This window comes from Panulirus ornatus, chromosome 34 (genome assembly GCF_036320965.1).
Source record: "Panulirus ornatus isolate Po-2019 chromosome 34, ASM3632096v1, whole genome shotgun sequence".
NCBI lineage: Eukaryota > Metazoa > Arthropoda > Malacostraca > Decapoda > Palinuridae > Panulirus > Panulirus ornatus.
In genome coordinates, this window is record NC_092257.1 from 1,784,855 (window position 1) to 1,802,149 (window position 17,295).

Sequence of the window (17,295 nt, forward strand, 5' to 3'; positions counted from 1 at the left end):
ACACGACGGTACGACTCGAGCACGACGGTACGACTCTTGAGCACGACGGCACGACCCCTGAGCACGACGTTTTCCAAGCTCTCTCAACACCAGAAAACAGAAAAACGTGTCAATATAAAAAACTTTTCTGACTCCGTTACTTTCCTCCTTCCCACCCGGCATGTTCTGCCAACAACCGCATATATATATATATATATATATATATATATATATATATATATATATATATATATATATATATATATATATATATATATATATATTGTTCATACTACTTGCCATTTCCCGCGTCAGCGAGGTAGCGTTAAGAACAGAGGACTGAGCCTTTGAGGGAATATCCTCACTTGGCCCCCTTCTCTGTTCCTTCTTTTGGAAAATTAAAAAAGATATGGGAGGATTTCCAGCCTCCCGCTCCCTCCCCATTTAGTCGCCTTCTACGACACGCAGGGAATACGTGGGAAGTATTCTTTCTCCCCTATCCCCAGGGATATATATATATATATATATATATATATATATATATATATATATATATATATATATATATATATATAGGCTGTAAATATATTTTTTAGGGAAACTGTAAATCGGTACAGTTTTGTATCCTGTAAAAAGGTTTATTGAGGAGGTAAGGAAACTGTGTTTACCGCAGGCCATGTTCGCTCGTAGAACAGGCCATCGTATGAGGTCTTTGCTTCTTGATCGCAGACAGAAATGTCCTCCAATGCTGATTTAATATATATATATATATATATATATATATATATATATATATATATATATATATATATATATATATATATATATATATATATATATATATATATATATATATATGTGTGTGTGTGTGTGTGTGTGTGTACAGTGAGCACAAAGATATTCATAAAGATCATTATAATCAAATGTGAGTTATGCTCGGGTACAGAATATTGGAGCCTAACCTAACTTGTACCCCCCTTGTAAGATTCTCTCCCTCGCCTTCTAATTATTACAAACAAATTATCTGTTTAATTAACCAACTTCGTTCAGCCGTGTCGTCTTCAGTAATTATTTCTTATAAACTCGTTGAGCACGACGGTACGACCATTGAGAACGACGGTACGATCACTGAGCACGACGGTACGACCGTTGAGCACGACGGTACGATCACTGAGCACGACGGTACGACCATTGAGCACGAAGGTACGACCACTGAGCACGACGGTACGACCACTGAGAACGACGGTACCACCACTGAGCACGACGGTACGACCATTGAGCACGAAGGTACGACCCTTGAACACGACGGTACGACCCTTGAACACGACGGTACGACCCTTGAACACGACGGTATGACCCTTGAACACGACGGTACGACGGTACGACTCTTGAACACGACGGAACGACCCTTGAACACGACGGTACGACTTGAGCACGACGGTACGACCCTTGAGCACGACGGTACGACTTGAGTACGACGGTACGACTCTTGAACACGACGGTACGACCCTTGAGCACGACGGTACGACCCTTGAGCACGACGGTAAGACCATTGAGCACGACGGTACGACCACTGAGCACGACGGTACGACCATTGAACACGACGGTACGACCATTAAGCACGACGGTAAGACCACTGAGCAAGACGGTACGACCCAGTGTTATAGTTGAGATAATTTTCTTGAGATTACATTGGTGAAGGAGTGGTTAATTGTTGCTAATTAGTTCCTTAATTTAATCATCCTGTATTCTTCTCCCTAACTGTTCTGCAAATTCACCTTTCTCTACGTTTATCACAATTATTCTTAACGTCTTTCATCAGTTTCCTCTAAACTTATTTTTTATTCATGAAGTTCTCTTTCATCTGTCCGCTCCATTTGTCTGTCCCTCGCGCCCTCACGTTTCATCTCACACTCATTAAATGTTGCATTCCTCACCTCCTGTTTATAACAGTTGGGAATTTCCTCGCTGGAAGTCTGGCGACTAACGGCATATCAGCAACGGGAGGCAACAACAGGAGCGAGCGTCGCGTACGCATCACAAAGATCGAGAGATGAAAAGTAAATTTTCCACAGAGGGGGAGGGAAGGAAGAACGTGCACTGGCTTACTGTTGAGAGAGAGAGAGAGAGAGAGAGAGAGAGAGAGAGAGAGAGAGAGAGAGAGAGAGAGAGAGAGAGAGAGAGAGAGACTATATACCTCATCTTCTTTCCCCGCCACACGAGTCCTTTCTATGGGTCTCCCACAACACTGAAGAGAACTTGCCATGTCTAACGAATGGAACCACAGATCAAGAAGTGAGGTAAGATTATTTTTTTTTTCTTTTTTTTTTTTTTGTACCCTCATGAAGACTACAGCTGCAGGGTGGAGCTGCATCGTGGGCATGAGACACACCCCCTCCCCTGCGGTAGGTTTAAGATGTGTGTATATCTGATGCAGTGGAGTTGTAACAAGGAGATTAAGGGGACGGTTGTCCAGTGTCTTACTCGTCATGACAATAGTCTAAATGTTTTGTGTCGAGGCGGAGGAGGAGGAGGAGGAGGAGGTGGCAAGCATGTTGTTGATGCGTGAGGCAAGGAGGAGTTTCTTACTCAGGGTTTGGTCCTTCGTGATAGAGTGGATTCTGGAAGTGGAGGGTTGCAAATGACAAGTTACCAAGCATGATGATTGGACGATTTTTTTTTTTTTGGGGGGGGAAGGGGGAAATTTGTTAATCGCTAGAACCTGGTGGGTATTTAACGCACTTTAACATGAAAAGGATATGAAAATCATTGTAACTATTTTCAAAGAACAACGTACTTTGGCTTCCTGTACAGGAAGCCTTTTTTGTTTCGTTATGCAGGTACATATTATGGTTGCCAAACACCACAGCTCGTGATTGTTATGAGTGCTGTGTGTGTGTGTGTGTGTGTGTGTGTGTGTGTGTGGCTTGCAGTCTCTTTTGAGAGAGTGGATGACCTGGGAGGTGAGGCGTAGTTTAGGATGGAGCTGATCATTTGCTCTCAAAAGGATTTTCAGGGATTCTTTTCTTTGTCCGAAGCTGGTAGGCGGCCTTGTGAGGGAGGGTGTCTCACTACAGTGAACAACACCTTTATGGTCATGAATGTGATCCCTGTCATAAGAGGAAGCGTCACTGTTATGAAATTTACGGTTGTCTCTTTGCACAACAAGATATTTATATAAGTGAGCGTACGTAGGAGGGCCCTGAAATACGTATTGGGAAGAGAGATTTACTTTTAAACCGTCTTAAAAGTAACAAAAGTAGATCGTGAAAGAGACCCAAATCCAGGCGAAAGTATCGGTATGTAAGACAGACTCGTGCACAACCCATGATCGTCAACAAGTACAGGTACCTTGTACAAGTACAGGTACCTTGTAGAAGGGAAGAGTAATTAATGACGACTGAATGAGATGAAGGGAGACATCATCGAGAACACAAGATCTAAATTGTGCGACGCTACAAGACCAAGTTATTATCCCAGTTAATGACCCATTCAGGAGGTGGCGAGGGAGTTCCTCCATTATCCGTACATCAGCGTAACTCGGGTCCATCAGGCTGTTTGTGTTGGCTCAGAACAAGCCGTTGTCTCGAGAACGAGTCCCAAGACACTGTTCAAACCCTCCCCACGCCACCTGACGTCTGGGTCCAGAATGCCCCACTGGCTGGGGTAATCTTGACTTGAATTACCTCCATAAAGTGGAAAGGTAACCTCGTCTGCAGGTGTGTGTGTGTGTGTGTGTGTGTGTGTGTGTGTGTGTGTGTGTGTGTGCGTGTGCGTGTGATTACTTACTCGTAGTGAGCAGGGAGGGAGTTCTACATCTGGGCTCTCATCTCTCCACCATCCTTAATCGTGTAACTTCATCAGTGTAAGTACACTCCTCACATCAACCATGTCCTCAGTCATTTTCTCCCATTCATCCACCACTTGTACACCATAAAATTACTTCCTCACATCATCTTTCTTCTCCTTAAATTCATGTTATGTCCCCTGGTTGTGCCATCTCTGGTTCTCCCAAGGATTTGTCGACTGTCTTCATCGTCTGTTTTAAGAACATGAAGGTTGTAATCAGGTCACCCCTCACTCCTCCCTCTTTCATTGCGGGCGAAATCAAGGCTTGTAATCTTTCCTTGTAACTCGGCAGTCTTAATTCCTACACCATCTCTGTTACCTTCCTCTACACATTTATGACCACTGTGTGCCTCTCTGCGTGCAGTGACCACACAAAATACGTATTTTAGTTTTGACTTGATGTATGTAGGATATCAAGGGCTTGATGAATACTTCCTTATCCATGTACTCGAAGGCCATTGTAATATTTACCAGCAGACAGTTTGCTCAAGGGTCGTACCGTCGTGCTCAAGGGTCGTACCGTCGTGCTCAAGGGTCGTACCGTCGTGCTCAAGGGTCGTACCGTCGTGCTCAAGGGTAGTACCGTCGTGCTCAGGGGTCGTACCGTCGTGCTCAAGAGTCGTGGTGACGATGGACCACCTTCGGTTCTAGCCCCCCCCCCCAAAAAAAAATACCTATATTCTGCCTCAAATTTTATCCAATCATCGAAATTCCAGGAAATCCTAATGGCCGCCATTCCCCCAAAAAATGCAACATTTCCAGAGGGTTCGAACCTGGAACGCCAGTAAAGTGTTGACAAGATGATCTTATCTTCTATAACTAAGAAGGAATTCTGGATGAATAGACTTTCGCAATTCCACACGACTGACGACAGAATTGAATTCTTTTATTGGTTGCAGGGCTTAGGTGGGGGGGGGGGGGGGGGGGGAATCCACGCTTCTCTCGTTTTCTTTTTTTTTTTTTTCTCTCTCTATCTGTCCAGGCTTCCTCTCGTTTTCTTTCTGTCTGTCTCTGTCCTCTCTCTCTCTCTCTCTCTCTCTCTCTCTCTCTCTCTCTCTCTCTCTCTCTCTCTCAGCGGCACTCCAGCAAGATGTATTACTTACTGAACCAGTTTACGTGTGATGATCAAGTCCTTCAGCGAGTCGTGCTTCACATCAGGTGGCCAGCCAGTCGTGTGTCACATACTTCGTTTTCTTTCATATATTGCCGGCAACTAATTGCAGTTCCCGGTAAATGACCGACGTTTAATGAATGTTTAACTACGGGGCCATTTAACACATTAAAACCTAAGTAAATAGTCGTCAGGTAATTAGAAGTCAACAGAATGGCCATAAGGAAGTCTTAAGTGTAAGTAAAAGGCCATTAACTCATTCTAACTGCCGGTTATATGACCGTGAACTACCATTACCTCTCCTAGCACAAGGTCATCACTTGACCCCACTTCTAAAACCAGTTCTCCGTTCAACAGTTGGACCAAACCATCTGGATATTGCATCCCAAATAAGTCGTACACCCACTGTCTAATTATAACACAATGAAGCAATTAATTGTACGGAAAAAACAGATGCCGTTACAACAGGACCGACCAAATTAACCATTAGATAACATCCGGGGCTTTGAAATCTCGTCATCAACCCCTTCAGCGGGTCAAAGGTCACATCCTCTTCCAGTTGTGTTTTCATGGAGTAATCCCCCTTGTGGGACCCCGTGACGTGAGCCTGACTGTCTTAACATTTCTGACTTTATCTTCTCGAAGCCTCCATCCAGGGGGCTTACCTCTCCCCGTGCCTGCCTCTCTCTCTCTCTCTCTCTCTCTCTCTCTCTCTCTCTCTCTCTCTCTCTCTCTCTCTCTCTCTCTCCCGTGACCCATTCTGGTGGTAGCGTGTTGCCACATTTCCCCACAAAACCTGAACTCTGGACCGTCATCGTGTGTGACGTCACCTCAGTATAGACGAGAGTAACCTCACCGTCTATAGAACATGTGAGATCAGATGAGAACCAGCTTAACGTGGGTTAGATATAAGGTATAAGATCGGATTATGATAAAACTTGTGCACATCAAGTTACCCTCATAGAAATAATGTGAGGAGCCTACGTTCTTCAACGTTATGAAAAAAAATAATGAAATACGAATGTAAATGAAGAAATACGAATATAGATGAAGAAAATGATATCAGGAATATAAACACATATATATATCGACAGAATCTGTGTTGATATATCACTGAAAATCCTACATTAATGTCATGAAATGAAGAAAATGATATCAGGAATATAAAACACATATATACGTATATATACAGAATTTGTGTTGATATATAACTAAAAATCCAACATTTATGCCATGAAATTTATGAATAAACTAGAAATCATAAAGAAGGACATGAAAAAATATTAGTTTTTTCTCCCAAGGTAAACTGTGTGTGAGAAATTGTGTTGTGGGATGAAAGTGAAGTTGGTTTAGCGGGACGAGGCACATCCATGTCCCCTCAGGACTATGGCAACCACACACACACACACACACACACACACACACACACACACACACACACGGTAGGTAAATCAGGAAGCAATATCCGCATCGTAAAAACTCATTTCCAAATAAAACCTTCACAAAACCTCCACTCGGAACTCTACACATAAAAGAGTGACTCTCCTCACACAGACGTAGTCCACTCGTGTCTTGCTCTGGGACTCTCCTCCGCATACACAAGGCGACTACTGCAGGGCTACAGCATAACTGTCACGACAGGAGAGTCATTGCTGTATTTATACAATATAATGTATTCACGGCAGTGGCCGGGGGACATTCTCCCAGGCCAGCATCAGCAAGGCATCGCTAGAGATAATGCGCCGTACGTAACGCTGATATGCAAATGTGACACTCCCGACCCTGATGAAGATGTACACCACGCCCAGGGTTACGTCCGACCGTGCTGGCCTTCTTACTGCAGTGTCAGCACACTCGCTGCAACGTCAGCACACTCGCTACAGCGTCAGCACACTCGCTACAACGTCAACACACACTCTACAGCGTCAGCACACTTAGTACAGCGTCAGCACACTTAGTACAGCGTCAGCACACTTACTACAGCGTCAGCACACTTACTACATTGTCAGGACACTTACTACAGCGTCAGCACACTCGCTATAGCGTCAGCACACTCGTTGCAGCGTCAGCACACTCGCTACAGCGTCAGAACACTTACAAAAGCGTCAGCACACTCACTACAGCATCAGCACACTCGCTACATCGTCAGCACACTCACTACAGCGTCAGCACACTTACTACAGTGTCAGCACACTTACTACAACGTCAGCACACTTAGTACAGCGTCAGCACACTTAGTACAGCGTCAGCACACTCGTTGCAGCGTCAGCACACTCGCTGCAACGTCAGCACACTCGTTGCAGCGTCAGCACACTCGCTACAACGTCAACACACACTCTACAGCGTCAGCACACTCGCTACAACGTCAACACACACTCTACAGCGTCAGCACACTCACTACAGCGTCAGCACACTCGCTGCAACGTCAGCACACTCGCTACAGCGTCAGCACACTTAGTACAGCGTCAGCACACTCGCTATAGCGTCAGCACACTCACTACAGCGTCAGCACACTCGTTGCAGCGTCAGCACACTCGCTACAGCGTCAGCACACTCGCTGCAACGTCAGCACACTCGCTACATCGTCAGCACACTCACTACAGCGTCAGCACACTTACTACAGCGTCAGCACACTTACTACAGCGTCAGCACACTTAGTACAGCGTCAGCACACTTACTACAGCGTCAGCACACTCACTACAGCGTCAGCACACTCGTTGCAGCGTCAGCACACTTAGTACAGCGTCAGCACACTCGCTGCAACGTCAGCACACTCGTTGCAGCGTCAGCACACTTAGTACAGCGTCAGCACACTTAGTACAGCGTCAGCACACTCGCTGCAACGTCAGCACACTCGCTGCAACGTCAGCACACTCGCTGCAACGTCAGCACACTCGCTGCAACGTCAGCACACTCGCTATAGCGTCAGCACACTCGCTACAGCGTCAGCACACTTAGTACAGCGTCAGCACACTCGTTGCAGCGTCAGCACACTTAGTACAGCGTCAGCACACTCGCTATAGCGTCAGCACACTCGCTATAGCGTCAGCACACTCGTTGCAGCGTCAGCACACTCGCTATAGCGTCAGCACACTCGTTGCAGCGTCAGCACACTTAGTACAGCGTCAGCACACTCGTTGCAGCGTCAGCACACTTAGTACAGCGTCAGCACACTTACTACAGCGTCAGCACACTCGCTACAGCGTCAGCACACTCGTTGCAGCGTCAGCACACTTAGTACAGCGTCAGCACACTTACTACATTGTCAGGACACTTACTACAGCGTCAGCACACTTACTACAGCGTCAGCACACTTACTACAGCGTCAGCACACTTACTACATTGTCAGGACACTTACTACAGCGTCAGCACACTCGCTATAGCGTCAGCACACTCGCTACAGCGTCAGCACACTCGCTACAGCGTCAGCACACTCACTACAGCGTCAGCACACTTAGTACAGCGTCAGCACACTTAGTACAGCGTCAGCACACTTAGTACAGCGTCAGCACACTTAGTACAGCGTCAGCACACTTAGTACAGCGTCAGCACACTTAGTACAGCGTCAGCACACTTAGTACAGCGTCAGCACACTTAGTACAGCGTCAGCACACTTAGTACAGCGTCAGCACACTCGCTATAGCGTCAGCACACTCGTTGCAGCGTCAGCACACTCGCTATAGCGTCAGCACACTCGTTGCAGCGTCAGCACACTCACTACAGCGTCAGCACACTCGCTACAACGTCAACACACACTCTACAGCGTCAGCACACTTAGTACAGCGTCAGCACACTTAGTACAGCGTCAGCACACTCGCTGCAACGTCAGCACACTCGCTGCAACGTCAGCACACTCGCTGCAACGTCAGCACACTCGCTACATCGTCAGCACACTCACTACAGCGTCAGCACACTTACTACAGCGTCAGCACACTTAGTACAGCGTCAGCACACTTAGTACAGCGTCAGCACACTTAGTACAGCGTCAGCACACTCGCTATAGCGTCAGCACACTCGTTGCAGCGTCAGCACACTTACTACAGCGTCAGCACACTCGCTATAGCGTCAGCACACTCGCTATAGCGTCAGCACACTCGCTATAGCGTCAGCACACTCACTACAGCGTCAGCACACTCGTTGCAGCGTCAGCACACTCGTTGCAGCGTCAGCACACTTAGTACAGCGTCAGCACACTTAGTACAGCGTCAGCACACTCGCTATAGCGTCAGCACACTCACTACAGCGTCAGCACACTTAGTACAGCGTCAGCACACTCGCTGCAACGTCAGCACACTCGCTACAACGTCAACACACACTCTACAGCGTCAGCACACTTAGTACAGCGTCAGCACACTTACTACAGCGTCAGCACACTTAGTACAGCGTCAGCACACTCGTTGCAGCGTCAGCACACTCGCTATAGCGTCAGCACACTCGCTACAGCGTCAGCACACTCGCTGCAACGTCAGCACACTCGCTATAGCGTCAGCACACTCGCTATAGCGTCAGCACACTCGCTGCAACGTCAGCACACTCGCTACAGCGTCAGCACACTCGCTATAGCGTCAGCACACTCGCTATAGCGTCAGCACACTCACTACAGCGTCAGCACACTTAGTACAGCGTCAGCACACTTACTACAGCGTCAGCACACTCACTACAGCGTCAGCACACTTAGTACAGCGTCAGCACACTCACTACAGCGTCAGCACACTCGCTGCAACGTCAGCACACTCGCTGCAACGTCAGCACACTCGCTACAGCGTCAGCACACTTAGTACAGCGTCAGCACACTCGCTGCAACGTCAGCACACTCGCTGCAACGTCAGCACACTCGCTACAGCGTCAGCACACTTACTACAGCGTCAGCACACTCGCTACAGCGTCAGCACACTCACTACAGCGTCAGCACACTCACTACAGCGTCAGCACACTTAGTACAGCGTCAGCACACTCACTACAGCGTCAGCACACTCGCTATAGCGTCAGCACACTCGCTATCTCCTCTCTCTCTCTCTCTCAGGTAATTACCAATTTGTATTGTACGTGGGCGGGGATTACGCTGGCGGGGTCCCACCGCCCCCTCTCCCTGATACCAGCCCATGTTTTTCATCCTCCTCCTCATACCATCCCTGATACCAGAACATGCTCTCCTCTACCTCCCTCATCCTCCTCATACCATCCCTGATACCAGAACATGCTCTCCTCTACCTCCCTCATCCTCCTCATACCATCCCTGATACCAGAACATGATTTCCTCTACCTCCCTCATCCTCCTCATACCATCCCTGATACCAGAACATGCTCTCCTCAACCTCCCTCATACTTTCCTTCCTTACCTCCTCCCTCTTCTTTCCCTCATGACCAAGCGCGCAGCCGTAACTCATAGTTCACATCCCCTGCCAATCTTTCCTTTCCCCTCCATACTTAAAGTCCCTCCTGAGGACAAGCTGTCCACCTCCTCCGATATCGTCCCTCCTCCTCCTCCTCCTCCTCCTCCTCCCTCCTCCTGACTGCCGCCTCCTAGACCCATATGTTCCTCCTTTCCTCACAAACTTCCTATCCTACCTCACATTTCCTCCCTCCCTCCGCTTATGTTCTCCCTCTGATACATATTTCCCACCCTCCACCATTCTCAGCGTGCGAGGAACAGAGTGAATTGGAACGATGTGGTATACCGGGGTCGACATGCTGACAATGGATTGAACCAGGGCATGTGAAGCGTCTGGGGTAAACCATGGAAAGTTCTGTGGGGCCTGGATGTGGAAAAGGAGCTGTGGTTTCGGTACATTATACATGACAGCTAGAGACTGAATGTGAGCGAATGTGGCCTTTGTTGTCTCTTCCTAGTACTACCTCGCGCGCACGCGGGAGACAGCGACAAAGTATAATAAATTAAAAAATAAATATATATATATATATATATATATATATATATATATATATATATATATATATATATATATCACTCGACTTAGCACGCATTTTCCTATTCAGCCACAAACTGTGCTTGCCTGGTATGTTCCCATCCTAACATTACATTCCTTCCCGAGGCACAGCACATCGACTCACACAGAATCATTTTCCCCCCTCGTCCCACACACACACACACACACACACACACACACACACACACACACACACACACACACACACACACACACGTCTGTGTCTTCCCTCCTTAACGCACATCTCTCCTCACTAACACATTTCCTCCCATGGCTTGCATAAATTTTCAGCTCGGCATAAACGATGCCCCAACTCACGTTATTTTCCCCCACCACCCCAGCAGCACACACACACACTAGCCGCCAATACCACATCTTTCCCTCGCGCTGAATTCATTACATACATCTCTCCCTCGCATGTATGTACCAGTCCTCAACTGTTAGCTTTTAAAGGTGACTTGCGTCCTTTTGTTATATTGGGTGTATAAAGGTGACACAACACGACCACGAAACGTGTCCTTCTCATGACCATCTTTTATGAAAAGGAAAATAAAACTATAAAAAAGAATCTAGTTGCTCAGGTGTGCAGACCTGGGTCTTGCAAGTAGAAAGGTTGGAGGAAGAGGGGAAAGGCACACCATGCAGGAGAATCCCCCATTTCCGATGTTCGAGGACAGAGAGAGGCATCATCACGGTCCATCCTCGTGTGGCTGGCCTCACACACCATCATCACGGTCAGTCCTCGTGTGGCTGGTGGCCTCACACACCATCATCACGGTCAGTCCTCGTGTGGCTGGTGGCCTCAGACACCATCATCACGGTCAGTCCTCGTGTGGCTGGCCTCACATACCATCATCACGGTCCATCCTCGTGTGGCTGGCCTCACATACCATCATCACGGTCCATCCTCGTGTGGCTGGCCTCACATACCATCATCACGGTCCATCCTCGTGTGGCTGGTGGCCTCACATACCATCATCACGGTCCATCCTCGTGTGGCTGGCCTCACATACCATCATCACGGTCCATCCTCGTGTGGCTGGCCTCACATACCATCATCACGGTCCATCCTCGTGTGGCTGGTGGCCTCACATACCATCATCACGGTCCATCCTCGTGTGGCTGGTGGCCTCACCATTCAGTGGCTAAGATCTCGAGTAGTACCAAGTGTTTCTCGTCTCTGTACCACACAAAACGTAAGGAAAAGTAAGCCTTATTTCTGCTTCTCCACAACCGCCATTCAGTATTTTCGAACGAAATGCCGGGACTGGAGACGGGAGGTGGATCAAGGAGTGTTTATAGATGTGAAAGCTTGGGTGGGGTGGCTGGACTGGTAATGAAGGCGGGAGTGGAGGCAGGAGCTCTCCCTCGAGGGTGATAAAATGCTTCGAGTCGTAGGTCCGGAGACAAGTAAATGGGTTTGCAAGTGGTGTTACGGGGGATACCACGTCTCCCCTGCCCTAAAGTAAGTGGTGGGCGAGGAAGTTGCTCGTGTCGTAGGAGGGTGAGGCGAGGAGATGGCCAAAGTCTTGGAGGTGGAGACTTAAGGAATTATGATGGTGGGTTTTTGGAGTGGAGCTGAAGACTGGAGTGTGAGGGAGTGGCTCGAACAGCGACGTGAAGATAATGCAGAGGGGATGTTCCAGGTGGGGTGCCCTCCCCCCAGATTGGCCAGCATGGGAGAAGCTACAGTTGTCAGGTAGACACTGGGTACACGAGGTCAGGTCACAGAAGGTTGTAATCCTCTCGGAGTTGATGACGAGAGTTCGCTTAGCCGATGTACACAACACAGAGCCTCGCAATTTTCTCCGTCATTCTGGCCTTGATATACTGTCCCTCTCTCCTTAACCACGACGGTCACGAACGACGACGGCCTGACCTTTGACCTGACCCTTGTAGATCATTCTCTAGACCAAGGTGGTCATCTACCTTCTTGGAAACACGCACGTAATGTCACCACCACCACCACCACACACTTCCCCTCAACATGAGTGATGCAGAACACTATGAATGACACACACACACACACACACACACACACACACCAAGCCCCAGGAATATGTGGCACCTTGTGGGAAGACTAAAGGCAAATCGACGCAGCTGCTACATAATGTGTCGTGCCCATAAACCAGGCGGCGAGGGGACACTCAACCACACACTGTAGTAAGCTTGAGTCACATCGACTTACCCGCATCATGTGGTCAGCAGCTCTGGCGTGAAACCAACACAGCAAAAAGATCAGTGTTTTAAGTCCACCAAATGTTGTGTGTGTCTCACACAGAGCTATGTTGTAATGCTACCATCCCTCACAACTTAGGACAAGGACCACATGATCTTCCCACGGCATGTGTGGCAGTCACCAACTTCCATGCTCAGACACCATTAATCACAATAATCATGATTTGTCACGCCTCCACACTCTATACCGCCGCCACACTCTCAACCCAGCACGTCTTAAATCACACTAACGCCAGTGTCACGCTGAAACACAGGAAAAATGAAGTGTCAGGTCATATACAAGGCTGTATTCATGGCATTACTCCCCGCCCACACAGTATGTATCGGATGTGTCGCTCGCACACCACCTGAACTTGAAATGCAAAAGTTCATACCCACCCACACACGCCCACACACACACACACACACACACACACACACACACACACACACAGACTGTGCCATCCCCTATAAACCATGTTTCTGGTTCACACACAACAGGAATAGTTAACGCACCACATATTGAACAAAACTCCATGGAACATTTAGTTTCACGCTTGCATGATCGGGCACATACACCATACGACTTGCTCCTCACACCATGCGAGTGGAGCACACACCATGTGTTACGTTCACCTGCTCACCTGCACCATGGTAACGATGTGCTGAACGGCAGGAGAAAGGCTCACAGACGGCGTTCCCTCCGTTCAGACGAAGCTCATGTTCCTCAAGACCTTCTTCATACCACCATGTATTTCTGCCGATGTTGTATCTATCTCCTCTTGGCTGATGTTCATGAACGTTCACTGCCATCTATCTATCTATCGCAAGACTCCCTCCAAGTCCATCACTGTAAATTCATTTTGCGTGGTTCTCTGTCTTAATGACCCGACCAACAGTGTCGTGAACGGAGGACATGAATCATGAAGCATCGTTTCTAAAGCTACATCATCCCCGATATTCTTAAACCCAAAAATTGGATCTATTTCACAGGTATGTATGGCGGGAAATAATTCACTAACCCTTCGGTCTTACAAATTCATCATTACTTCAATGTTATTATGTACAATTCATCTGTAGAGGCGTCTTCAATCTTGTCCTCCAATCTGCTCGTCGGTAACTCAGTCCTTGGTCTCTGCCTTCTGTAATGTTACTGTCTTTCGTATCCGGGTATCCTCACTACATCCTCCACTTGCCGGACGACCTGGGGCCACGGTGGCACTGTCCTGGAGCCCACGGAGGCGGTGTGGAAGCTGCGTACAGTCCACAGATCTAGCATGAGGCTGCACCAAGGCTGGGTCGGTCGGGCCGTAGTCAGCTTAACACACCTCACCTACCACACTTGGCAGCCACGTCCTTTCCGGAGCAACTTCTTTACCAAAATCAGAGCTTAAGTTTCATAAGAGCAGTGTTGGAGTAAGTGCCACTGAAGTCTTTACCATGGACGAGGGCCAACAGTCCTTCCTCACTAAACGACAATAAACATTGAACTGAATCACTGGCAGCCAGGAACGCTAGTCTTCTCTGCCAGAGGCACGATGACATCACAAGACTCGCCATTACTGCGCTTACGATGAAACTTTTTTTTAAGTTTTATGAGTAAACAGATGTATATATGCAACTATGAGCATGATAAAGTCTCTTTATTTACGCATGTCTTTAGAGTAATATGGTGGGAATGATTAAACGTATTCGAATAGGAGGTGAAAGGGAAAACAGACATATTGATTCCGGGCTGGCGACGTCCAACGAACGTTTCACTATCCTTCGTTCGTTTTCTGGTGTTCGTTATATTTTAGGCCAAACAACAACGGGAGGGAAAAATTCAGTAAAGGAGAAGTAAAACAAGAAAATGTATTTGGCCACCAACCCGTGTGATTATATTTGGCGGTCTGGGTGGCTGCCATTTAATGAGAATCGAAGCAGGATTCGTACATTGCCAGGGCGCCACAGAACGCTCGATTCCCACAATATTTTCAGTTTTAAGTTTTATGCTACTTAACCAAAAAGAAGGACCTCTCTGCCAGTCCTGCCTCTCTCTCTCTCAACCCACGCATTCCCAAGCTTCTTGCTTTCACGAAAGCTGTTACAGCAACAACCCTGTTCTGGACATTCAAATCCATTTGCGTTTCTGTAGCCAGTTTGTGATGTCAAGAAAAAGAATTTATATATTTCCACCGACTGAAATACCAATTTAGTATGAATACTGAGCTAACCTGATTATTACAATAATTCTTTTTTTTTTACAATAGAAGGAGTGATGTGAATTTGAATATTTATGACCTGGTAACGAATTCGTGTGAAATATAAAGTGTGTTATTGCCCTCGCGCCATTACTAGAGTATTGATCATGTTTGTCATTATGACACATAAACACTGTATCCTAGAATTATATATATATATATATATATATATATATATATATATATATATATATATATATATATATATATATATATATATATATATATATATATATGAGTAATCATTTCCATTTCTTACTTTGTGTGTCTTGTCTTTTTGAATCTTATGACGTTCTCGTGCCACAGAAGATTAAGATAACAGAGAATTGTTGGTATAACGTAACCGTTTGCATTAGCAAGGCTTCAGCCATGAGAAGTTACCTCGCTACAGAGATATATATGTAATGAGGATTTACTCTAGTACATCCCTGCCTCCAGCCAGGCTGGGAACGAGAACCTCCCCCCTCCCCAGGTTCTGCAAGAGTAATTTCCATAAAAGCTGCAGTCCGGCTGTACGTACTTGATCCATCCCAGGAGAACGTGAACACTTAATAATTACGTGTAGATTTTCACACTTGATCGCTGTTTCCCGCGTTAGCGCCAGGAACAGACGTTGAAAGACCACATCAGCTCACATCCATTCTCTGGCTGGCATGTGTAATGCACCGGAACCACTGCTTCCTATCCACAAGCAGGCCACACAGACCTTTCCATGGTTTACCCCGGACTCTTCACATGCATTGATTCAGTCCACTGAAAAGACGTCGACCCCGGTATAACACATCGTTCCAATTCTATCAGTCCCTCGCATCCCGTGCACGCCTTTCACCCTCCTGCTTGTTAAGAACCCGATCGCTAAGAATCTTCTACAATTCATCGTTCCACCTCCAATTTGGTTTTCCGCTTCTCCTTGTTCCCCCAACCTCTGACACATATATCCTCTTACTCAACCATTCCTCACTCATTCTCTCCTTATGTCCAAACCATTTCAACACACCCTCTACTGCTCTCTCAACCACACTCTTATATACCACACATCTCTCTTACTCTTTCATTAGTACTTGATCAAACCACCTCACACCACATATTGTCATCAGACATCTCATTTCCAAGACATCCACCCACCTCCGCACAACCCTATCTATAGTCCATGTCTCGCTCTCACCTTTTCCCATCCTACACTCAGTCTCACCTCATTTTCCTTCACACGAGTCTCTTCTCCAAGCTCAATTACTCCCACCACTCTCTTCTCACAGACATAGTTTCCTATTTACCCCCCAAAAAACTTCACAAATCTTCATTCTCGCTTCCACGTATTGATCAGTCGTGATTTTTCGTAGTCATTTTTTCCCCTCATCGCGATAAGACGACAGATAACATGATATCAGTCACAACACATATATCTGTGCACAATTTATCTTTCCACTGGCATCTTATCTTCAGTATTCCGCTGCACATGAGAGCAGTTGAGCCAAACGTTCTTAAGTGTATTCATGTCGTCATTAATCTTCTACACCGCATGAATTATTCCTGAAGATATATGGCTTATCGACGGCAATGATGATATTTCCCACAACACCATGTTATTTCCCACAGCACCATGTTATTTCCCACAACACCATGTTATTTCCCACAACACCATGTTATTTCCCACAACACCATGTTATTTCCCACAGCACCATGTTATTTCCCACAACACCATGTTATTTCCCACAGCACCATGTTATGTCCCACAACACCATGTTATTTCCCACAACACCATGTTATTGTAAGACACACACTACCTTGTGTGTCTGCCACGTAGGATCGTGTGTGAGACATCTGATGACCTACCAGCCTTGTGTGTCTGCCACGTAGGATCGTATGTGAGATATATAGTGACCTACCATCCTGTGGTTTGGCTTGGTCATCTTCTCATCCAGTTCCTCAGGATCATTTCCTCCATCTA

General features: G+C 46.9%; 1 protein-coding gene across 1 annotated transcript in view; it reads right to left on the minus strand.

The window, feature by feature from the left end:
* LOC139759754 (beta-1,4-glucuronyltransferase 1) overlaps positions 1-15,409 on the minus strand; it is a 51,308-nt gene extending 35,899 nt beyond the window's left edge. Inside the window, exon 1 of the mRNA XM_071682194.1 lies at positions 13,749-15,409. Coding sequence (XP_071538295.1) covers positions 13,749-13,757 — 9 coding nt within the window. The 5' untranslated portion in view covers positions 13,758-15,409. The remainder of the gene's footprint in view (positions 1-13,748) is intronic.
* Between the last annotated feature and the right edge of the window lie 1,886 nt (positions 15,410-17,295).